The sequence below is a fragment of the Manacus vitellinus genome, unplaced genomic scaffold (genome assembly GCF_001715985.3).
Source record: "Manacus vitellinus isolate BGI_N305 unplaced genomic scaffold, ASM171598v3 scaffold_10_pilon, whole genome shotgun sequence".
Lineage (NCBI taxonomy): Eukaryota > Metazoa > Chordata > Aves > Passeriformes > Pipridae > Manacus > Manacus vitellinus.
Window position 1 is genome coordinate 8,579,611 of NW_021938838.1, and position 23,050 is coordinate 8,602,660.

Sequence of the window (23,050 nt, forward strand, 5' to 3'; positions counted from 1 at the left end):
CCTCTGCCAGGTCCGTGCGACACTCGCCCCCTCGTGTCCCCGCTCTCCCGGGGCTGGCGTGGGTGCCCAGCCGAGCCCCAGCCCGTTCCCCGGGGCCGAGTCCCGGGCTGGTTGCCCAGCGCTCCCTCCCATGTCTTGCCCGTAATTCCCCACGTGAAAGAAGCTACAGGGGCTATGGAGCCCCAGAAGGGGCTAGAGGGCACCGGATCAACCGGTGGGTTTAGTGCCCAACCAGGCTGCCCTCACCACCCCAGAGTGTTTTGTTGCAGGGTGTTTCGGAAGCGGAGCGGGCGCGGTGCCGGGAAGCCCTGCAGGACATCCTGGACCGTGTTTACCAGCCACTGGCAGTGCAGGAGCTGCTCGTCCTGCAAGGTCCGCCCAAGCAGGTACCCAGCGGTTGAGGGCCATCAGGGTGTGTAGTACCTGTGTTCCCACAGTCCGAGGGTGCTGCTCTCCTGGAAATGTTCTTACACTTTAGAAACAGTCCTGGAGCACTGATGAAGCTGCCAGGTGTGTGCCATGCAGGGGTGCGTAGGTGGGTGTGAACCCAGGGACTGTCATCACGGCACGTTCCACCTTGGCTTTGCACCCATATCCACTGTGCCCAGCCAAGTGGAGCTCCTGCTCCTCCAGAACCTGCCCCTTCCCACTCATGGATGACACAGGGCACTCGCTGCTGTTTGGGGCCATTCCAAAGCCTTGTGAGGAGGAGGAGATGGGAAATCTCCTGAGAGTTGTTTTTGGAAAGTCTCTAAGGGATAATGATAGAATCCTGGAATGGTTTGGGTTGGAAGGGACCTTAAAGCTTATCCCATTTCAACTAGACACCTTCCCCTAGACCAGGTTGCTCCAAGCCCCATCCCACCTGGCCTTGAACACTGCCAGGGATGGAATAACATGCTGAGCACTTGAGGACTGACCAAAAGTTAAGGAATGCTGGTTTGATGGTACTTGTAGGTCCCTTCCAGCTGGCCTGTCATTAATTCCTAATTTGCTTTGTGCCACTGGCTGAAGCAGCAGTTCAAAGCCTGTCCGTGTCCTGTGCTCTCTGGCAGGACACAGGCTGTTTGCCCATCCATGGGATTTGCACAAGAGTGTGCAAATACACTCCTTACCCTGCTCCTGTGTTCCTTTCCAGAGTGCTCCATGTCCCCGGGCAGGCCTGGGGCCAGCTCCAGCCTGGCTGCGGTGGCTCTGTGGGCGCCTGCTCTCTGAGAGGCTGCTGAGGCCCAACGGGGTGCAGGCCGTGGTTCGAGGTGTCTTGGAGGGCACAGGAGGTGAGTGGGGGCTCTGGGCCTCCAGGATCACAGATTCAGAGGTGTCTGGAATGGTTCATCCCACAAGAGGCCCAGAGCCACCAGAGTACGGACGTGGCAATCAGCTTTTGCCAGGCCAAGATGACTCAGTGACACACAGATTTTGCCTCTGACTGTGGTGAGCTCCCAGACTGCCCTAATTTAGGGTACACTGTCATTTTTGAGGCCTACACTGAAAACCTCCAACACCATTTAGCTGTTTATGCCTCCGTGGTATCACACCTCATGTGTGTCCAGAGTGTGGTCTGTCCCAAGGAGTGCCCTGTCCCAGTGCCAGTGCAGTGGGAGCCATGCTGGACTCTGGGCTGTGAGAGCTGCAGGGACAATGAGACCCATCCCCTGCTTTCCGTGTCCTGGCAGGGAGGGAAACTGTTGCTATCCAAAAATGAATCCCACAGATATTAGTGCCAAAGCCTCCTCTAGCCAACACCCACCTGATGGCACTTCCAAGCATGACCTCCCTCCACCTTTTGTCCACCTGTCCGTAGGAGTTGTTTTCCATTATCAAAGCTCTTGCACAGGAATTTTCCCCCTTCTGTCTTTAAGTTCAGGTGTCTCCTGAAAGATGGTTGGTTTAATGACAGCAATAAAAGCTCAAAATCCAGTTTTTGGCCAGAAACACCTAGCTTCAAACAGAGCTGGCCGCTGGTCAGAGTTGATCCAGAGTTTCTGCTGCTGCAGGTGGTGCTGGCGCTGAAGCAGCAGCTCTAGACTGGAGGAAATGTGACGCAGTTGCAAAGATCCTGGCTTCCTGCCCACAGCAGTGCCTCTCCCTTGAGGACTACTACAGACAGGTGTGCCCCCAGGTAAGTCCCTCGTCCCTTCCGCCTGGGAATGCAGAGCCAACTCCAGCTTGGAGGGTATTGGGACTGCCCTTTCTGCTTGAGCGTGGCCTGGCTTGAGCCAGCATAACGTGGAGATGTTTTTCTGGCAATGGGTCACGTTTCCACTCTTGAATTTTCCATGTTTTATTGAAATGCTAGATGATGTTGATTGTATGAGCTGCTCGACACTGCACTACACAGAGCTCTATGTGGAGCTCTTGTTTCCAACCTTTGGCTCTGGGAGTGGTGCAGGCTCTTGGTTTGAGCCCAGAAAAGCATTCTGTGTGTGTGGAAAGGACACTGGCTCTTCCATACTTGGAATATCATGCCAGATGACCAGCAAAGGAGCACATGGACAGGTCCTTGTTCTCTGCCAGGAGCCAGGCTGCCCCCTCTGAGGGCGTGCTGATCCTTTTTCCTTTGTCATGGACTTTCCTTGCAGATTCTGGACTTGCTGCACATCCAGGACAAAGTGGCAGCACGGCAGTTCCAGCGTGTGGCCACCACCACGGTGCTCACCATGGCCAGGGAGCACCCACAGCTGGCAGAGAGGCACGTGCTCCAACCACTGCTGTCCCCGCTCCTGCGGTGCTCTGAGGCAGCAGGTACCACATCCGGGAACGGTCTGGTTTCTTTCCTCACTGATTTTTGTCATTCCATCGGAATTTCTTTGGGCTACAGACCATGTGAGCTCAGCTGTCCGTGCTGGCCACGTCTGTCTGTGTGGTTACATCATATTTACTGCCACTTGAGCCAAGTTACTCCAGCGTGGGAGCCGAGTGCTGTGGCTCCTGCCATGGGCTCCTTGGGAAGCTCTCCCAGTCTGACACCCTTGGTTTGGGCTTCCAGACGGAAGCCATAGGTTCCCAACCCAACCAGCAGCTCTCCAGGGAATCATTCATCATTGTGAATTGTGGTCTGCCTTGATTTCCATGTGTCCTTAGGGGTTTGCAGCACAACTGGGACAGCTAACGAGGGCTCCTCTGTTCCCATGGGGAGGGGAGAGAAGGGAAGGGAGCCATGGAAGTGTTTTCGGGTGCAGGGTATGGCAGGGCTGCTCTGCTGCTGGGCGCTCTGGGGTGCTTTAGGGTGCTGATGTCTCTGCCCTTTGCTTCCAGAGCTGGCAGTGGAGGATTTGGCAGCAGGGACCATGCTGGTGCCAGAGGCAGAGCTGGGTAGCTGCGTGGAAGATGTGCTCAAGGTACCATGTCTGATCTGGGGGAGAAAACTCTGAGAAAGAGCTGGTTTGAGACTTTGTGAGCAGTTCAGTGTGTGTTAGATCAGACAGACCCGGCATCTCCTGCAGTCATGCCAGACTCACCTCATCCTTATCTTCAGGAGTACCTTTGGTCTCCATGTGGGCTGTGCCAGGGCCTCATCACCATCACAGGGAAGAATTCCTTCCCAATATCCCATCTAACCACCCTGCCTTGTGGCAGGGAGAAACCATTCACCCTTGTCCTCTCGCTCCAGGCCCTTGTCTAAATTCCTGCTCCAGCTGTCTTGGAGCCCCTTAGGCACTGGAAGGGTCTTTTAAGTTCTCACTGGAGCACAGATCTTGGCTTTCATGTTTGGGGGAGAGATGGGGTCCATCCTTGTGTTCCCTATGAAGGATCAGGGTTTTTTGTGGAGGCTTCTCCTCTGACACCTTCCTTCATAGCGCCATTTCCTACCATTCCCACCAGTATCCCCATTGCCACACTGCAGGCTCCCCTGCCTGCCCTGACAGCAGCTTCCTGCTGCATGTTCCAACCCAGAAGGACATCTCCAACCCTGGAATTCAAATTTCAGAAGCTGGTGACTTGGTTCCTGGCATGCCCTGAGGCAGCCTAAGCTCTTAAATGCTGGAATTGTTGTCTGTTTTCCCAGTAATGATCTGTTGTAACTGGCTGGCAGGCAGAGACTGGTCTGGAGGGCTGCTCCCTCCCAGTGCCGTGCTGGGGGGGTTGGGGTGGGTCCCTCCTTGATGGCAGAGTGCTGGAGGCCTGACAACAGCCAGATTAGTGAGGGGACCCTGGATTTGGGGAGGTTTCTTGTCTAACAAGTGTCATTTGATGCTGAGTGAGAAACTATCCTTGGGGCTTCATCAGGGAGGCTTTGTGTACACAAGGGTCTGGGGAGGAGGAATGGCTCCATGGGGATTAGCACAGGGAAACAGGTCTGTTTGCATCAATGGAGCAGGGCAGGGTGTTATCAGGGCCATCTCCCTCCTACCTGGGCTGTCACACTGCCTCAGGCAGGTCTGTCTCCAGGGCATTTCCAGCCCTGGAATGGGGATTGTGAAGGAAGGTCAAAGGTCCAGGTGTGGGTTGTGGGAAGTCAGAACTGTGGGGAACAGGAGGTCAAGGGTGTTGAGAGGAGGTTGGAGGTGTGGGGAGCAGGTCAGAGGTGTGCGAAGCAGAAGATCAGAGATGTGGGGAGTGAGAGGTTGGAAGTGTGGGGAACAGGAGATCAGAGGTGTGGGGAGTGGGGACTCGCTCTGCTGTAGAGGGACGGCACTTTCTGAACAGGTCATTGACCACATGAGACAGCTGGAAGTCCCTTGGAAAACTTGGGAAAAGACTTTATTACCCTGCCCTCCCCTTTTTTTTTAAGCTAAAAACTGTGGAGGGAAATAGAGCCTGCCAAAACCAGGACCTGAGTACCAAACACTGAGAAAATCCTGAGTCCAGCTGGCAGGATTTGGTGTTTAACCACTTTCTAGACCAAATTTTCCCAGCTTATGGCTCTGACTAAAAGCATCATACCTGGCTTTTAGTTTTGGATAATTCCTTTAAAAGGATACAAAAGGAAACACAATTACATGAGGCTTCTGTGAATGCCATGAGGCTTCTGTAAGTGTTTTTCCTGTGCTCTATGGGCAGCAAGGTGGGACTTGTATGCAGTGAGCCTGAGAAGGGTGTGCTGGGTTCATAGAGGGCATTGACAGTGATCTGGGAGGCTGCTCGTTGAGGTGGAGGAGAGGAGCAGGGCCCTGCAGCTCCCCCAGAGCTCCTTCAGCCCCCCGAAGAGCCCCTACAACTCCCCCAGAGCCCCAGCAGCTTGGTGTCTCAGCTCAGCACCCATCAGCCCAGCTGCCCTGCTAGGGACTGATCTCTGTGTTTGAGATTTGCCATAATTCCATAAAGATTTGCTCATTCCAAGGTGCCTGTTGCATCTCTGGGGAAGGCAGGATCCTACCTTTAAGCAGTAGACTTCCCAAATATCTGGCTGCAGCCTTCCTGTAGCTTGGAGCCTGCTGTGGTTAAGGAAATACTTGGAGAAAAATGGTGCTGAAGCCAGGTTTTGATAAGGAATATGGCATAATCAGGGAAAACAGGCTCCAGACTGAAGGAAGAGGCTGAGAACCCTCCACCATCCTCCCCAGCAGCCGCTCTGCGCACAGACGTGTTCCTGTCCTCCCCTCTGTTCCACACAGGTGTTTGACTCCCCTTTCTGTGCCCTTCTCTCTGTAGGTGTATGTGGTTGGGAATGACAGCTCGAGCCTGCTGCTGGGATCCTTACAGTCAGTCCTGGGAGTGGTTTTTTCCCTCTATTCCTTCGCCAAGCAGAATGTGTCATACTTACGGTAAGGAAGGATCGTGCTCAGCTCTGCTTGGCTCTTCTGGGCTTTGCCCACCTCCAACAGGCACTGTGGGCACAGACAGGAGCAGAGATCCATTTTCTCATCCCAAGGAGCTCTCATTCCAATAGGGCAGGAACCACAGGCAGGGTACATGACCTTACTGACAGCCCTGTGCCCAAGGAAGCAGTTCTCACTTCAGTTTTTGTCTTCCCTGAAGCCAGAATGTTCCATGTAGAGACAAACGTGCCCTTGGGAGCACAGATTGACTCTGCCTAGAGAAGGGATTGTGGTTGACCATGGATGGAGGTGGTGATGCTGGGACCTGGCTGGGTGTCAGAGTGATCTACAAACAGGATAAAAACTGGGTAAAACAGCTCAGGCACTGGCTCTTGGAAATACAGGATCATTCTCCTCATGTCTGGCATCACTCTCCTGTAATCCAAGCAGGACCTGCCTCTGGGCAGCTGTCCCTCATGCCATGCCCACTTCCCCAGAATGCTCAGTGGAAAGCACCATGTGTGCTAGTCGTGGTGACAGGGACAGCGGTGACCAGGCACTGGCTGTCCTCTTTCCTTGCTCCCCCCAGGCTTTTCCTGGGCTATCAGGAGTTTGGACCAGCCTGATGAAAGCATTCCTGGTGGGGTTACGCTGTTCTCTGGTGATCCTGGCGTGTGCAGGCTTTCCCTAAAAGGTGTGTGCAGACACGGCCTCTGCTGCTATTGAAGACATCGTTAATCACTTCAAAGAGCAGCAAGTGCCGTGGCAAGTTGGTGGAACACGCCAAACTCACGCTGCTGGGCCAGCAGTCGCTGCTCCCTTTGCTAAGGAATTTGGCAGGGATGACTACACTTGCAACTGCCTGGAAGTGTTCGGCTTTCCAGACCCCTGGCACAGCACGGCGCAGCCGCTCCACCTCATTAACCTGCATCTTTCCTTGGCAGGGCTCCCACGCAACCTCACAGTGCTCCTGTCTCCTTCCTGCTCTCCCTTGGCACTGCCACCAGCCCTTGTCACCTAGCCATGAGGCACAGGCACGGCGTGCCAGGGATGTTCACAATACTCCCTTCCTCACCGGGCTCAAGTCCGGAGGAACACAAATCCTTCCATCTGGGAATGCCAGAGGGCAGGATGTGCTTCTGGTCCTCTTAGAAACTGTCACAAATGCCTTCAGCTGCCGGAGCCAGAGCATTCCAAGGAGAGCCCCTGGCTGCTTCAGAGTGCTCCAGTCGTATCTGTCATCCCAAAACGTGTGACACAGAGAGGGGAGCAGTGGGTAGAACAGTGTCACCACTGCTTCCTCTCTCCTTGCCAGCTCCCTGTGCCAGGAGATCCTGCTGTGGTTCCTGGAGAAGGCGGAGCGGGAGCGGTCGCTGGCTGTGCTGGAAGGCCTGGCCGGGCTGGGCAGCACCGTGCCCACCCTCCACCCGTGGTGCCGGGTCTGTGCAGGCAGCGAGGGCGGTGCTGCCATCGCAGTGGAGGACACCATCAGGTGAGTGCTGTGGGCACAGTCCCCAGAGTCACTCAGCACCCAGGGCTGTCCGGGGAAGCCTGTCAGAGAGCCTGGGTGAGTGGGGGTCTGCCAGGACCATCCCACCATGGTCTCATCCCCTTAAGCTCAAGCAGGTGATGCTTCCTCACAGCCCATGCAGCCTCCAGGTTTTCTGCATGCCACACAGAGCTCTGACTTCCAGCCCCAAAAAGCATCATGTTCCACCTGAGTGTTTGTGTGCACTCCCTGCCTGCTTTTCCTGACTCCAAACCCTGCCTGCGGACTGTCTGGGAATGGGATGTGCTTTTTCAGCCCCAACACCCTGCAAATTCAACTTCCACTGTCCAGCCTGAGCCTGTCTCGTGGCACAGTGAGTGGAGTCCCTCGGGCACAGGTGGTACTGTCACAGCAAGGACTCTGGCAATGCCAGCGTGGTGGAGCAGTGACTGAGCTCCTCTGGTGTGTGCAGATGGTCTCTAAGTAGAGGCAGAGCATGGCCATGCTGGGAATAAACTGCAGCCATTAGTCTCCAGCCACGCAGAGCGGGATATCCGATATCCGGCAGCCGGAGATTCGGTTTAAAGCGAGGGCTGTGAGCTGGCAGGGAGGGCCCAGGGCAGTGCTGTGGGATAGGCAGAAACATGGCTGTGTCCAGGGGTGTCTGTGGGGAGGGTGTGCCAGGAGCTGGGAGCACCTACAGTAAAATCTCCACAAATATGCTTGGTTTGGCTTTTGTTTTAATCTATTCCTGACCTGAGTTAGAATCACAGACTTGTTTGGGTGTGAAGGGATCATTCCACCTCCTGCCATGGGCAGGGACACCTTCCATTAGACCAGGTTGCTCCCAAGCCCTGTCTAACCTGGCCTTGGACAATTCCAGGGATGGGGCAGCCACAGCTTCTCTGGGCAACCTGTGCCAGGGCCTCACCACCCTCACAGGGAAGAATTTCTTCCCAGTATGCCATCTAACCCTGCCTTCTGGCAGTGGGAAGCCATTCCTCCTTGTCCTGTCACTCCAGGCCCTTGTCCAAAATCCCTCTCCTGCTTTTCTATAAACTCTTTAGGTACTGGAAGACCACAATTAGAAGCAGCTCTGCCCTGGTTAAACTGGGAATACTTTAAACTTACTCCATAATAGCCCTGGCTCTGCCCATGTTCCTGTCCCTGCTTCCATGGCTCTGACCATTACATGACTTAGCCAGCACTAATCCTGTTATTTATGGGATGGCAGGGTTTGGGCTCATGGTTTCTGTCAGTAGTGTAGTTTTGATAATGAAAGGAGCAAATGATCACAAATTACCTGGGCAGTGTTTGGCTCAGCTGCCTCCAGGCTCTGCTGGAAAACACTGGGAAGGAAGGCTTCCAGGAAAAGGCAGGCTGGGACTTCACTTTGCCCTGGATCTGGGGAGTCAAGGGGGTCTGGATTTGTTTGTGTAAGTGACTCAGTGACCTGTTCCAGTGATGAAGATGAGGCCCTGTACCAGAAGATCTCCTCAGAGCAGTGCCATGTGCAGAGCTTGGTGGAGCTTCTGTCCCACTGCCAGAAGAGTGGGCTGACCGGAGACTTCTTCATCCACTGCCTGAAGGTGAGGGCAGGCCTGTCCCTGGTTGGGGCACACCTGCAGGAATGGGTTCCTTGGAAAGGAATCATCCCCCTGTGTGTCCCGGGATACGGCACGTGCTGGAGCAGCCCTGTGTGCTGGGTGGGAGAGCCGAGGAGAGGGAGCAGCCCTGTCCCTGAAGGGGTTAACCCTTATCCCCTCTGGGCTTTTTTAACAGCATGAGCATGTTTGAAGTTTAATGGTGTGTTGGAAGCTGAGAATAATCCCTGTTGCTTCCCTGGCTTTTATGGAGGGGCCCCAGCACCTGCTTCCTTTCATCCTGCTTGGAGCCCCTGCAGTTCCCTCCTGGCCTGGGCTGGGCTGGGCTTTTCGTGTCCCCCCTCCAGCGCATAGTCACACAAGGGGATAGTGATGGGACTCCCAGGAGCTGTGGCAGCTGTCAGAGACCTTCAGCTGGAAGGTCCTGGTGTGTGAGGAGTCAACTGGCATTCCTGGCACTGGTTACCAACGTTTAACCACTGCATCTCCGTGCCCTGTGCTTCCTTCCTGGCAGGAGCTGACTCAGGTGGCTGCAGAGGACGAGGTGGCTCCAAACCTGACTGTGGAGCCTGGAGGGAGTTTGCTGGAGCTGGAGCAGGATCAGACCAGGCAGGAGAGGAAGCTGCTGGTCCTGCAGCTCGTGGCTGCGCTGTGTGAGAGCGTCTCGGACACCGTGTTCACTGACATTGTGCAGGTTGGTCATGGCAAAGCCCAGGGGGATTGGCTGAACACTTCCAGGAGGAAAGGCTGAGAGAGTTGGGATTGTTCAACATGGGGAAGAGAAGGGTCTGGGGTGACCTTGGAGCCATTTCCAGTGCCTAAAGGAGTTCCAAGAGAGCTGGAGGGAGACTTTGGACAAGGGTCTGGAGTGACAGAACAAGAGGGAATGGCTTCCCACTGCCAGAGGGCAGGGTTAGATGGGATATTGGGAAGGCATTCTTGGCTGTGGGGATGGTGAGGCCCTGGCACAGGTTGCCCAGAAGAGCTATGCCTGTGGAAGTGTTCCAGGCCAGGTTGGTCAGGGCTTGGAGCAACTTGGTTGGTCTAACTGTGCTCCTATGTCAGTGAATGGGCAGTGCAAAATTTATTAAATGTTGTAATTTCAAAAGCCACTGGGGCTCCTTGACCATGGTCCCAAAAAACATTTTTAAAACATGGCACATCTACCCCTGAGCACACGCTGGGTGGGGTTGGCTGTCCCCCACTGTTCCAGTCAGGAATGCAGGTGGACACTGAGGGCAGCATGGTATTCCCCTGCAGTCTTTAAACTTCCACATCCTGTTCTTTATTGCTGTTTTTTACCCCAGCGCCCCGGCTGTGCCAGCTCTCTGTGCCTGCCGTGGGCAGAGGCGGTCACTGCTGAGGCAGGTTTCCTCACGTTTCCCTCTGGGACAAAGGATCCTTTGTGTGCTCTGCAGCAGTGGGGGGGACACAGCCAGCACTGCTTTGTCCCCACCTGCCTCCCCATCACACCCACCTGCAGGGCTGGAGAGTCAGGGTGGGAAACAGGGAAGGGTTTTGCCAGGTTTCAAGGTCCAGCCTGAGTCTGGTATAAAAACCCACCACCAAGGAAATCCAGACAAAAAATCCATTATCCTCCTGCCCGGAGTTGTGTTTCAGGGAGGCCCCTGGGCTGAGACAGGCAGTGGCAGTGCAGCCTTTGAGCAGGTTCCTTGGGGCGTTTGGGGGGCCCTAATGGGGTAGGAACAAGTGGGATCCATCTTTCCAAGGCTGGAGCCCAGGAACAGTGGCCGCTGTGGCCCCCCTCAGCTGCACATTTATTTACATATTTTGCCACATAACCAAGGTCAACTTGATTTCCTTTCTGCACCAAGGATTCTTTCCTCCTGCCTGAGAAACAACCGTGCCCCAGGGGTTTATTTTTCAAGGTTTTTTCCTCTCCCACATTAAAGTGAGGGTTTTTTTTCTTTCTAGAGTAGTTCTTTTTACTTTATTTTCTCGGCAGCCATCTACTGATTGTTTACTCACAATGTTCCTTTTCTTTACATTAAATATAATTTCAACCTCTTCAGCTCGTGTGTCGCTGTGTTGTGAGAGCAGATATTCCAACTTTTTTTACTTTCTTGCTGTTTGCTGAAATTTCTGCTCTGACATGATTATTCCAGCAGGTACCTGAGCCTTTTTTGCAGTCTTTTCCAAAGCCTTTTCCCACAGCCTCCCTCCTTAAGGGATGTGCTCAAAGAAGCTGGCAACTGAGGAGGAAACGATGGCTGCACCCAGTGCCTGTGTCCTGGGGGCTAGAAGTTTGGGATTTGGTGCAGTAGGACCTTGTTGCCCTCCTACTTTGTTTTCCAGAATAGGAGTACAATAGTTCTTTTGCAACACACCTGTTAGGTTGGAATGACCCTGATCCAGCCCTTTCCCAGGCTTGTCCCAAGCCATGGTGTGGAGAAAATAAGGCACGGAGAACATCAACTCCCTAATTTTCAAGGTCTGTTAGGAAGGCAGAAAGCCCGTGGGATCACAAGTGTCAGTGCCAAGAAGGCCGATGCCAGCCAGGCAGGATCGTTATAGGCTTGTGGAATAAAAATATTGTGGGAAAAATAAGAAAATAAGAGAACATGGGAAATAGCCCAGCTGGAATATCGGCTGTGTGGGAGTAAGGGGACTTGGCACTGGGGAGCCGTGGGGCTGGGACTGGAGCTCCTGGGCTCTGGAACTTCCCAAGCTTTTCTCTAGCCCAATTCCATACAGAGCCTTGTTGCCACCACCCTGACTTTCCCTCACAGACTATCCCAGTTGCCTTCCCAGCTCCCATCCCATGGTGGAGCTGGGCAGGAGGCAGAGATGGAGCTGGGTTCTTCCTGCTCCTGCAGCCTCATGAGGGCTTCTGCTGCCAAGAAACCCCTACCAGTTTAACCATCACCTTTTCCTATGGCTGTTTTGGGTGTGACTGCCAAGTCCACGCCAGAGCCTGGCAGCTGCAGCCACTGGTGAACTGGGCTGTGTGGCTCAGCCACTCTCCATCCATGCTCCCAAAATCCTCACCCACGGATTCACACAGCCTGGCATGGGGCTGGGGGCTGTGATCCCAGGGAGCCCATCTGTGCTGCTACTGGAGGGGTGGGTGGGGTTCGGAGGCTCCAGCACCCCCACAGCTACCTTGAGAGCCCTGACTCCCTCCTGCATCCCCAGTGCATCCCCATCCATCCCCCAGCTCTCCAGGGCTCCCAACACTGCTGAGTCCCCTCACCTGCTCAGGTGAGATGGCAAGGGGAAGTAGTGGGAAGGCAACTGGGATGGTCTGAGAGGGAAGGTCAGGGGGGTGGCAAGCGAAGTTTCACAGAACCACAGAATATCCTGAGTTGGAAGGGACCCACAAGGGTCATTGAGTCCCACTCCCAGCCCTGCACAGGACACCCCAACAATCTCACCATGTGCCTGAGAGCATTGACCAAACTCTTCTTGAATTTGTGCAGACTTGTGTTAGAGAATGGCATAGGCTTGGGAAATTCAAATGGAAGGCTAAAGAGGAGGTGGGGTCACCCTGGGGGTCCCTCCTCCTGACTGTTGTTCCCCTGGCAGGTGCAGGAGTTCGTGGCAGCCGTGCTGCAGCGGGCCTGTGTCAGCCCAGCGCGGGGCCCCGGCGCGGCGGCCGAGCAGCAGACACCTTCTTAATGTGCCATGGGGCTGTGGCTTGCCTGCTTGGAGGGCTGTCTCTAGGTAAGGGGCAAAGGCCTGGGGGGCTTGGGGACAGCGGTATATAGGGCCCTGCAGACCAGCGCCAGGGGGGCTGTGGGCAGGGGAGCTGGGTGCCTTGGGTTGGGGTCCCTGCTGGGGTCCCAGCCTGTATATGTGTGTGTATATACATACATATATATATGTATATATGTATGTATGTATAACATATATATTGTTTTTCCTTGGAGCAGTGTGGGGGCGCTGGCCAAGGGTTCAATCCCAGCAAGACATCCCTGAAATTAATTTCATTTATTTATATATGTATACTATATTAATATATAGTATAAATTATACATACTAAAATTTTATATATTATAAATGAATATATTAATTCATAATCCAAAGTTTGCTTCCAAGAAGGTGATGACAGAGCAGTGCAGCCATGTACAGCATCTTTAAATACCAAGACTGCCTCCTCTGCATCCCTACACACCATGAGCTCCAGCTGTGGAGTGCAACAAATGTCCCATGTGGGCTGTACCCTTCTTGAAAGTCCTCTGTACTTTTATATTTACATTTTTTACATATTTATATTATTATTTACATCACTCAATTACCACATTATACCAATATATATATAGAGAGAGAGAGAGAGCTGCCATGGGAGCAATGGCCCATCCATTAATGCGCTGCCATCACTGAGCTGCTGGAGTTGCTTCATCCCCGGATTTACCCAAAGGAAGATCCAGCTGTTAATGTTTTTTCCATTCATTTATTGTGTCTTATTGCTAAATTTCTAACACTGGGAAAAGAACTTTACTTGGAGAGAAGTTAAAGCCAGAGTCTTGTGGCTGCAATGGGCCCCTCCCAGACAAGCGCCTGCTCCCATTCTGGTGTTAATGGGAGCGACGTAACTTGGGAAATGGAATGTGAAAGGTTTTGGAAGCAGCTGCAGAGCTGTTTGGGTTTCAGCAGCCAAGGAGTTTTTATGCAATCATCCAAACTCTCCACTCAAGCTAAAGCACCCTTTTCAGGCCTCACAGCCCAGAATTTAGCAGTTACATCCAGGTTAGGGGAGGAGCTTCTCCTGCTCAGAACAGGTGGCAGCTGCCATGCCAAGAATGTCCTTCCAGGCAGGACTGATGGCAAGCCTGACACGGTGCTGGGAAGATGATGGGAGGGATGTCCCTGTTTTGGCCTCCATGCACAGACAGGGCTGTCCTCCAGGCTCATGCCCTTCTCACCTTCTCGTGTGGCACCTGCTGGAGATGCCGGAGATGGGATAGGTGCTGGGCCATGGGCACTGCTGTTCAGAGGAGCTTGTGGTGCTTGAAGCCCAGAACCAGGGATGGGGATGGGAGTGGCCATGGGGCTACAAAACAGACTCTGGGGCTCATCATCCCCATGCTCTCCTGCCCTACCTGGAGCATCCCAGGGAGTGGATGAATCCTCACTGTGGTGATACCAGTGCTGCTTTTCTCTCTCCACAGCTCCAATCCAGCGACTTCTCTGTGCTGAAGCGGCTGGTGCCACTGCTGGAGGAGCTGTCCCACACCTACCCCGAGCCCCTCACCCAGGAGTTGGCCTTGGACCTGCGCATCGCCATCTGCACCCACGGGGCCTGTGCCCCCGGCACAGTGGGCGCCGCTGCTGACAGTGTGCTGGGGAGGAAGCCTGGGATGGGAGTGCAAAGCCCTGCTGGCGTTCCCAGTGGAGCCCCCAGCCCAGGGGGCAGCCAGGCCCCGCTGCAGCACAGACACAGCAGCCCCTCAGCTCGTGGAGAGAAGAGCACAGAGCAGAGCACAGGCCACGAGCCCAGTGCCACCGATCCCACTCCAGCCCCGTGTGCCAAGAGCCCGGCCCCAGCTGGGCTCCAGGAGCTGCTGGTGTCAGCCTACGACCCCCAGCCCCCCGCCCGCGCTGCTGCCCTGCGCCACCTCGCCAGCCTGGTCACCCAGCGGGATCCAGAGGCACTTCGGCTTCAGGAGAAGTTGCTGCAGGTACTGGGCTCCTGCCATGGTCCCTGTCACTTGCTGGGTCCCTGTCCCCTGCCATGGTCCCTGTCCTGTGCTGCAGTGCAGAGCTTGTGCTGACCATGCCGTTGGGCTGGAGATGGTCCCGATTACTGGAGCCCTCTGGCCTTGCCGGCCCAGCCCAAAGTCACTGCTGATTGCACTTCCCCTTCATTGCAGGTGTTCCTGGAGAATGTGCAGCACGAGGACGCCTTTGTCTACCTCTCAGCCATCCAAGGTGAGCGATGCCCGCTGGGATGAGTGCCAGTACTTCGTCAGGGAAGGTTTTGTGCTGGGGGCACTGAGAGGGAAGGAAGAACAGCAGAGCTGTGGCCGGGCTAAGGGCTTGGTGTCTCCTGCCCTCCCATACTGTGGCTCTGTGCTGTTTGGTTGAGCCTGGAGCCATGTGTGGGCTCTTTGTCAAATTCCTGAAGCTCCAGGCTTTGTCTCCCAGTTATTCTTACTCTCTGAAGCTGGTCACTGTCTCCATGCCAGGTCTGTGCCACCAGCTGGGGCTGCAGTTCCAGCACGGTGTGGGCACAGCTCTGGCACCTTGGTCTGACATCCACTGAGTGGTCTATTCAACTGAGGTTGGCAGAGGAGCAGGGCCATGGGGACCCACCGGTGCTCCCTCAGGGCTCTACCAGGTTCATTCCCATGGCCACTCCCACTTCCCAGGAAACCCTCAGGCTGGTTCTTGCTCCAATGCCCTCAGCACAGCCCTGTGGCACCAGGCTGCCCAGGCCTGCACCGCAGGCAGGTGCTTCCACACCGGGGTGGTGTGAATGTCCTGTGTGACAGCTGACACAGCTGGTCACAGTTTGCTGGGTTCCATGGAAGTAGGTGCCGTTCCCTTGAACCACAGCAATGCCGGCACTGCTGTCATTGGGTTGGCAACCTTTGGCAACAGTTGGGAAAGGAGTTTATCCTTTGCTTCCCGCTGCCTGTACAGTCTTGAGAGAGACGGGTCTGTCCTTGCCCAGCGGCTGAAACACAAAGGCTGTAACCGTCCCGGTGATTAACGCGCCGGTGCAGCTGCCGCCGCGTTTGGCAGCACGGCCGTGATTAACCCTGATGCGGTTCCTTGCGGCCGTGACTCACCCGGCCCGTGGCAGCAGCACCTGTGGCGAGCCGTGCTGAGCATGGGGCTGGTGGTTGTCCCATCTGGGTCCCCACAGCCCCACTCTCTCCCCACCACAGTGGCAGGGCTGGGGCTGAGCTGGTGTTGCGACACCACTGGCTATCACTGAGCTGGTGGTGTATTCCCGCTGTACTGGGCACTACACCTATAATCCTGGAGTTAATTTTGGGCCCCTCATCATAAGACAGACATTGAGGGGCTGAATGTGTCCAGAGAACGGAATGGATCTGGGGAAGGGTCTGGAGCACCAGGAGCAGCTGTGGGAGCTGGGAGGGCTCATCCTGGAGAAAAGGTGGCTCAGGGGGGACCTTCTCGCTCTCTCCAACTCCCTGACAGGAGGGGGGAGCCAGATGGGGGTCAGGCTCTGCTCTCAGGGAACAAGGGAAGGATGACAGCAAACAGCCTCAGGTTGCACTAGGGGAAGTTTAGGTTGGATACTGGGAAAATTTCTTCATGGAGAGGGCTGTCTGGCCCCGGCACAGACTGCCCAGGACAGTGGTGGAGTCCCCATCCCTGGAAGGATTTAAAAGCCACGTGGATGTGACACTTGGGAACATGGGTTAGTTGGTGGCCTTGGCAGTGTGGGGGAATGGTTGGACTTAATGATCTTAAAGGGCTTTTCTAATCCAAATGACTGTGATTCTGGGATAAGGCAGTGCCAGATGTTACTGCCTTGCCGGATGTGCCTGGACTTGCAAAGGGTGACCCACACCAGGCACCCTCCGATAACCAGGGAACGGGGCTGGAGGCGAAGCTCCTGGAGGGCCAGGAGCTGGGGCTTACCATGACTCAGTGCTTGGCACTGCCAGGGCAGCCTCTGCTGCTCGCTCCTTCCCTGGAGAGCAGCCACCTTTCCCCATCAGAGAGTTGCCCAGTGCTGCCAGAGCCCTGCCTGGCACTTCTCCCAGCCCACATCTCCACAGGGACAGCGAAGCTGGTGCAGCCCCATGGCATTGCCTAGCCTGTGTCCTGTGTCCGGGATCTGATCATCCCTTGTCATCCCTGGGGAGACGCAGCAGGCATTGGGTGCACTCGGGCTCAGGTCCCAGTCTGGGCCAGGTGAATTCAGCAGGGACAAGGACACACTGGCACCATGTGCCAGTGGCTGGGAGCTGGGAGCAGTGACCAGACCCTGTGCCTGAGCATCTCCTGTGGTGCCCAGCTGCCCCCAGTGTACCGAGTCCACACCAAGTCAATGGGCATCAACCAGCAGCACTGAGCGGGCACCTGCTGCCAACTGCCAAATTACTGATTTTCCAGCTTTTTTGTCCCCCCCAGGTGTTGCCCTGCTCTCCAGTGAGTACCCAGAGCGGATCCTGCCCATCCTGCTGGCACGTTATGAATGCCCAGTGCAGGGCACCGAGGACACTGTGGCCACTGTCACCAGGATGAAGCTGGGCGAGGTGCTGATGCGCGTCACCCGGGCGCTGGGTGAGTCCATGGCCATGGGCGTGGCAGTGCCCCCTGCCATCAGCTACAGCACCTCTCGGCCTTGCCAAATCCCAGAGGAAAGCCCATGGGGGATTTTTTTTGTGGGAAATAGAGAAGGGTCTGGAAGCTGAAGAGTGGCTGGCTGGGGTTTGCTGATGGCAGGAGCAGGACAGCGGATCCTACCAGCAGCCCACTGTCCCTTCAGCCAGCAGCACCGGGCTCAGAGGCTGCTGGGAAGCGCCTGGACACGCAGGGCTGAGGGGTAGAAGCTGCATGAGGCCTTTCCATCAGCTGCTGTTGGGACACGTCCTAAAATGCCTCATCTGACTCCCTGGAGAGGAGGCCAGACCAGCGGGAGCTTGCAGCCGGAGTTCTCCCTCTCCAGGGGGGTGGCAGCCGGTGTCCCACTGCTGGGACAGCCAGATGGGGGTCCCTGGTCACCAGCCAGGCACTGTGTACTTGTTCAGGATTGCTCCTGCAGAGCCTGGACCCCCCAGGCCCTGGGGCCGTGACTCCCCTGCGACCTCTGCTACATCCCCTAGCCATGGTGGCATCCCTGGGCTTTGCCAGCTGTGCCATCCCACTGGTGCCAGACTGTGCCACTGTCCAGCCCCCCTACTGGGATGGGGACAGGGCATCCCACTATCTCCTGGGGGGCTCCAGTGATCAGCAGCAGAGCCCCTCAGTCCCTAAAGACCCCGGGCAATGTCCATGTGTCCGCTCCGGCGCTGGACATCCCCTGGCAGCTGCCCTGGGGACGGTGGCACAGCCTCCCTGTGCTCTCCCTGCTCCCCACGGTGCCGCTGCCGCAGGCAGCAGCTCCGGCGCGTCCCAGCTCGCCGGCGTATTTATAGAACAAATTGCACCAAGTTGTTTCTGTTGCAAGGCTTCAGGATCCGAGAGCGAGGATTTATCCAGCACTTTCAGGATCGCTTTGCTTTGTGCAGTTTCAAGATGTCCTGCTCTGCCAAGATCTCTTGCTCTGCTTCTCTCCCACCCCATCCCTGTCCTCATCCCTGCCTGCCATCCCACTGGAGCAGCTTTTCCCATCCAGAATGGGATTTTGCAGCAGGAAGGGAAATGCTCTGTGCTCCTTCTGTGGCCATCTGGCACAGGGCTGGTCTGCTGTTGGCTTCCAAGGGAATACATCCCACTCAGATCACCCAGCACTACTCAGACTGCCATAATTCCAACCCCTGGGATGCAGTCAAGAGCAGGATGCATTTGCAGCAAGCCTGGCCATCCTTGGCATCACAGCACTGCCCCAAGCTCCACCACCCTGTGCCAGTCCCCAGCCCTGAGCTCCCACATGCAGTGGGATGGGGACCCTCCACTGCCTGCAGGAACTATTCCTGTCCTTGCATCCGAGGGCATCCGAAGGCATCCATCCCACTGGCCTCCATCGGCTGCACAACACCAGGATCCAAGGAGCTTCCAGAGCCTGGGAGAACTGGAAAACCACTGAGCTCATGGGCCAGCTAGCCTGCTGGAGCTTCCTTTCTGGCCCCTTGAGCCTCTTCCTCCAGGAATCCATGCCCACACCATGGGGCACACGGCTGCCCACCTCCCATGGGATGACCACGCTCCCGGGGTGTTTGTGGATGCTGGACATGGGCCCTGACCTCTCGTTAGAAGCTCACATGTCCTCAGCGCCTCCCTGTGCTAATTGGGGTGGGGATTTGGGTCTGAAAGATGTGGGAATTTGGGATTCACGCTTGGTGTGTCTGTGAGACCTTGAATGGAGGAACTGGGATATGCTGGAGGGCCCCCATAGGGCATGTGCCAAGGGGCAGAAGCCACCCTTGAGTTGCTGCATCCAGCTGTTCTGCACTGCTGCAAGGGGGATGCCCAGTCCATCTGCTCCCAAAGGAGCCAAAGCTTCAGCAGGGAGGGACTGTGGGCTTTTCCATGCTGGTGACACACCGCTCTGCTCTGTCCTGCAGGGGACATGGTCTTCCAGCACCGGGAGCCGCTGATCCGGGCCTTCCTGCGGGGTGCCCGGGACCCTGACGGAGCACTGCGGGCCAGCAGCCTCTCCAACCTGGGCGAGCTCTGCCAGCGCCTTGGCTTTCAGCTGGGATCTATTGTCCAGGAGGTACCAGCTCCATCCTTCCCCGGGTCCCTGTCTGGGGAGCGTGGGGCCATCGCTTGTTTACAAGTGGGTTCGTTAGTGTGTGGTTGGGCTGCTGTGGACGTGGAAATGGGACATTTCCATATGGAAATGGAACATTTCCACAAAGGACATGAGCGATAAGAATGATAATTGCTTATACCGTGGAGTATAAAAGCCACTGGGCCTGAAGCAAACACTCAGGAGGTTCTAGCCCTGATTTTTAGGTGTCTGCTCCACCCATGGCAGCTGCTGCCAGAGGAGACCTAGGGGCACAGGTGGTGCCTGCCAGAGACACCTCCTGCTTAATGACACTTAGTTACCCTCCCGTTATCATAATTATCATAATTATCGTTATCAGTGTGGCTGAGCCATCCCTTGCCCTGGCTGCAGGCTCTGAGAGAGACACGGCTGCCTGGAGCCGCTGGCGCTGTGATCCTGGTGGGATGAGCCCAGCTGTCGGCAGTCCAGCAGCCCTCAAGCTGGTGGGTCTGTGCCCCCTGGGAGCCAGACCTTTGCCCCCCTGGTGCTCCTGGAACTGGAGCCCACATGGATTTGGCACTCAGGCTTCTCCCCTGGTTGCCACTCGGCACCAGTGGGTCCCGGTAGTTGATGTGATGCCAACACGCCACGCGCTGCTATTTTGGGAGGGTGCAAGCTCTGCTAATTCTCCTGGCTGTCACTGCTGGGGTTTAATTAGATTCCTTTGGCTCTGCCTGATTTTTATACAGATTGTTATACAGCTTCCCGAGGCATCCATGTGCTGCCTGGCCCCAGCAGGAGGAAGGGCTGCTCAGAGCCCATGCCCTGCAGGAAGCAGGACCCCCCAGCTGGGTACCAGGCCAGGCACTGAGGTCCCATCCTCATCCTTGGAATGTCCCCAGCATGGCAGCAGCTGCTCAGCCGGGATCCCCCACATCCCGCAGCCCTTGCTGATGCCCCCCTGCCCTGTGCCCACAGGTCACCTGCTGTGTGACGGCCATAGCCCAGACGGACCCTGAGGCCGAGGTGCGAAGAGCTGCCGTGCACGTGGTGGTTCTGCTGCTGCGGGGGCTGAGCGAGAAGGTCACCGAGGTGGGTCACCCCCCCGTTTGTCCCCACGGCAGGGACAGTCCTCAACAGGCTCGTGGGCATCCCTGCCCCACTGGGGCTGCAGGGCTCATTCCCAAGCAACTTCAGGGAAAGTCTCAAGGGACTGAGACCCCCAACTTTGGCCTCCCCCACCAAAGGGCCCACTCAGCAGATCCTGGGAAAGTGGGGACTTTGTGGGGGCATTCCTGTATGCTGCTGGGATGTGCTGTGGGGCCGTGTCATGCTGTGGGTAGTGCCAGCTCTCAGGAGCCGTGGGCGTTATTCATCACTGATTTGACTTGGAAATGCCCAGTGTTTCCTCCACTGTGGCCTCCCTCCCCAGTTCCCAGTAACAAGCATGTTGGGACTCAGCTCCCATGGAGGAAACAGTTGGTTCCCCATGGGAATCCCCACAGCCAGGATCTCAGCATCCCCCTGTGCCTCTGGGCTGGAGGTTCACCACAACGTGCTGCTGGTGTGTGGGGAAACTGAGTCACAGGAGCCCAGAGCTGTGGTCGGCAGTGGTGGTGCTGCAGTGTCCTGGCACCAGCAGTGCTGGGGGAAGGGGCAGCCCCACACCTGCTGGGACACGCTGAGGGGGCAAGGGCGGGCGAGGCACCAGTGGGTGCTGACACTTTCCATGCCCGCCATATCCAGGTGCTGCGGGACGTGCTGCTGGACCTGTACCGCCTGCTGAAGCACGTGGTGACGGCCGAGCGCGACGGCGCCACAGTGCTGCACGCACAGCTGGCACTGGAGGAGCTGGACACCGTCATGAGGAGGGTCCTGTTCCCCCCACAGACGCTGGAGAAGAAGATTGTTGTGCTGCCGTAGCAGGGCTGAGCCTGTGGAAATGAACTGTTCTGCTCTGACATCAGGGCCAATGGCTCCCAGAACGGAAGGACTCGCTGTGCCCCCGGGATGCTGCCGGCAGGTGCCGGATGGGGTGGGGAACCTCGCTGGGACGAGGTGTGGGATTAAACAGAGACACACTCAGCCCTGTGTCTGTGGCGTCTGTGGGGGTCATGTGAAGCTTCTGGGTGCTATTGTGGCCATGTCCTGGGTCCAGTGGAAGGATGGGCATCACCCCCAGGGCCAGCATCAGTCCCTGGGCTGGCATAGCAGCCAGTGGGGCCAGTGCCTCAGGCTCCCTGTGGCCAACCAGCCACAGCTGCCCCTGAGGGGAGTTGGGAGGGTGAGGGACTCTGCTGTCTGCACCCCTTGAGTGAGTGTCCGTGGCCCCCCCACAGGGATGCTGGGGGGTCTGAGGTCTCCTTCACCGCAGAGTCTGAGGATGGGTCCCTCCGCTGTGGCACCAGGAGCCCTCTCCATGCCAAGGAGGGGCTGTGGGACCCTGTGGCTGTAGGCACTTATCTGGGACCAACGCTCACCACCATGTGCTTTGGGACACCCCAACATTGGGGTCACTCCCACCTCCAGTCAGGACAGCCCCCATGGGTGCTGCAGCACCACAGGCCTCATTCCTGCGCTGGGAGTTGCTGCACACCTACGGTGGTGGGGGAGCAGAGTCCTCAGGAGCCTAGCCCTTACCCCTCTCACTCCCCTGGCACCATGCAGCACCCAGCCCCTCCATGTACAACCCCAGGTGCCCATTTCCCAGCTGCCCTGTGCCATACCAGATACTGGGGAGGGTCTGGCACACCCCTTCCCTACCAGGCTGGGGGCCCTGAGCTGTGTCACCACCCCTGTGCTGTGCCATGCGATGTCCTGAGTGGCAGCAGGAGCACATTGTCCTCAGTGGAGAGAGCAGCGGTGGCCAAGCGCTCCTTCTCGCTCCTGGTGCTGTGTTGGACCACAGGCATGTACCAGGGTGCTGCTGTACCAGCTGTGCCTGTCCAGGGGCTGCCACAAGCGGTGGAGGATGAATTTGGAATGAAAAGTCTCTTTTGATGCCATTGGCTGGACACTGTCTGGCCATCCTGCCTCTGGCAATAAGGACATGTCCTGCCTCTGGGAACAAGCTGTCTGGCTGTCTTGCCTCTGAGAGCAAGGATGTATCCAGCTGTCCTGCTGCTGGAAGCAAAGCAATGGCTGTGCTGGGGATGGAGGTAGTTTGATTCCCACCTTGGACAGCCACAGGCACGCCAAATGTGAGGGGTCCCTGATGAGGGCACAGGGAGGGCTGTGATGTGGGGACACACTGCCCCTGTCCTGTGTCCCCCCTCCCCATAATTGGGCACCTGTTGCCACAGGGACCCTGGCAGTACCATGGCAGTGGCACAGGCCACACCAGTCTGACCCCACCATGCTGGGCTTTGAACCCCTGCACCCCACTGCTGCCCTGTGGGAGCCCTACCTGTGGTGCTGAGGGTCCCAGCATATCCCTGTCCCATCCATGGGCTCACCAGCTCCTCACCATCCGCTCCAGGTGCTTGGGAAGATCCCAGCTGGCATCACCGCGGTGCTGGGGGTGTCATTCGAGGGGGACCTGCCTGCCCAGGATGCTCCCACTGGAGGGATTCCCTTCCCCAGCTCCCAGCACTCGGAGGCTCCGGGTCCAGTCCTGGTGTCACTTCGCACCCGGCTCCCAGCACAACAGGACACAACGGCCCGCATTGGGGTGAGGAACCCGAAAGTGCTGAATTTAAGCCCAGAGCCAAAGCTGCAACTCCTATGGACTCAGAATGGCTTCTCCCGGAGCTGGCTGTCCCTTGCCATCAGCCCGGCACGGGAACGTGGTGCTGCTGTCCCCGGGCTGACCCTGGTCCTGTCCTGGCACCCACCGGCCACAGGGACAGGGTGACGCGGGTGGCTCATAGCCGTGGCAGGACACGGTGGCACAGGGAGGTGACACGTGGGTGTCATAAGAGGGGCCCAAGAACGGGGC

At 56.7% G+C, this 23,050-nt stretch overlaps 1 protein-coding gene across 1 annotated transcript in view; it reads left to right on the forward strand.

Annotated features, from left to right (window-relative positions):
* Positions 1-21,198, forward strand: part of TANGO6 (transport and golgi organization 6 homolog) — a 21,951-nt gene extending 753 nt beyond the window's left edge. Inside the window, 16 exon segments of the mRNA XM_029965541.1 lie at positions 236-386; positions 1,139-1,277; positions 1,998-2,122; positions 2,583-2,745; positions 3,259-3,341; positions 5,596-5,708; positions 7,018-7,194; positions 8,654-8,780; positions 9,310-9,489; positions 12,342-12,479; positions 13,928-14,437; positions 14,630-14,687; positions 16,869-17,021; positions 18,965-19,116; positions 20,092-20,205; positions 20,860-21,198. Of these exon segments, the coding sequence (XP_029821401.1) occupies positions 236-386; positions 1,139-1,277; positions 1,998-2,122; positions 2,583-2,745; positions 3,259-3,341; positions 5,596-5,708; positions 7,018-7,194; positions 8,654-8,780; positions 9,310-9,489; positions 12,342-12,479; positions 13,928-14,437; positions 14,630-14,687; positions 16,869-17,021; positions 18,965-19,116; positions 20,092-20,205; positions 20,860-21,036 (2,560 nt within the window). The 3' untranslated portion in view covers positions 21,037-21,198.
* Positions 21,199-23,050: the final 1,852 nt, after the last annotated feature.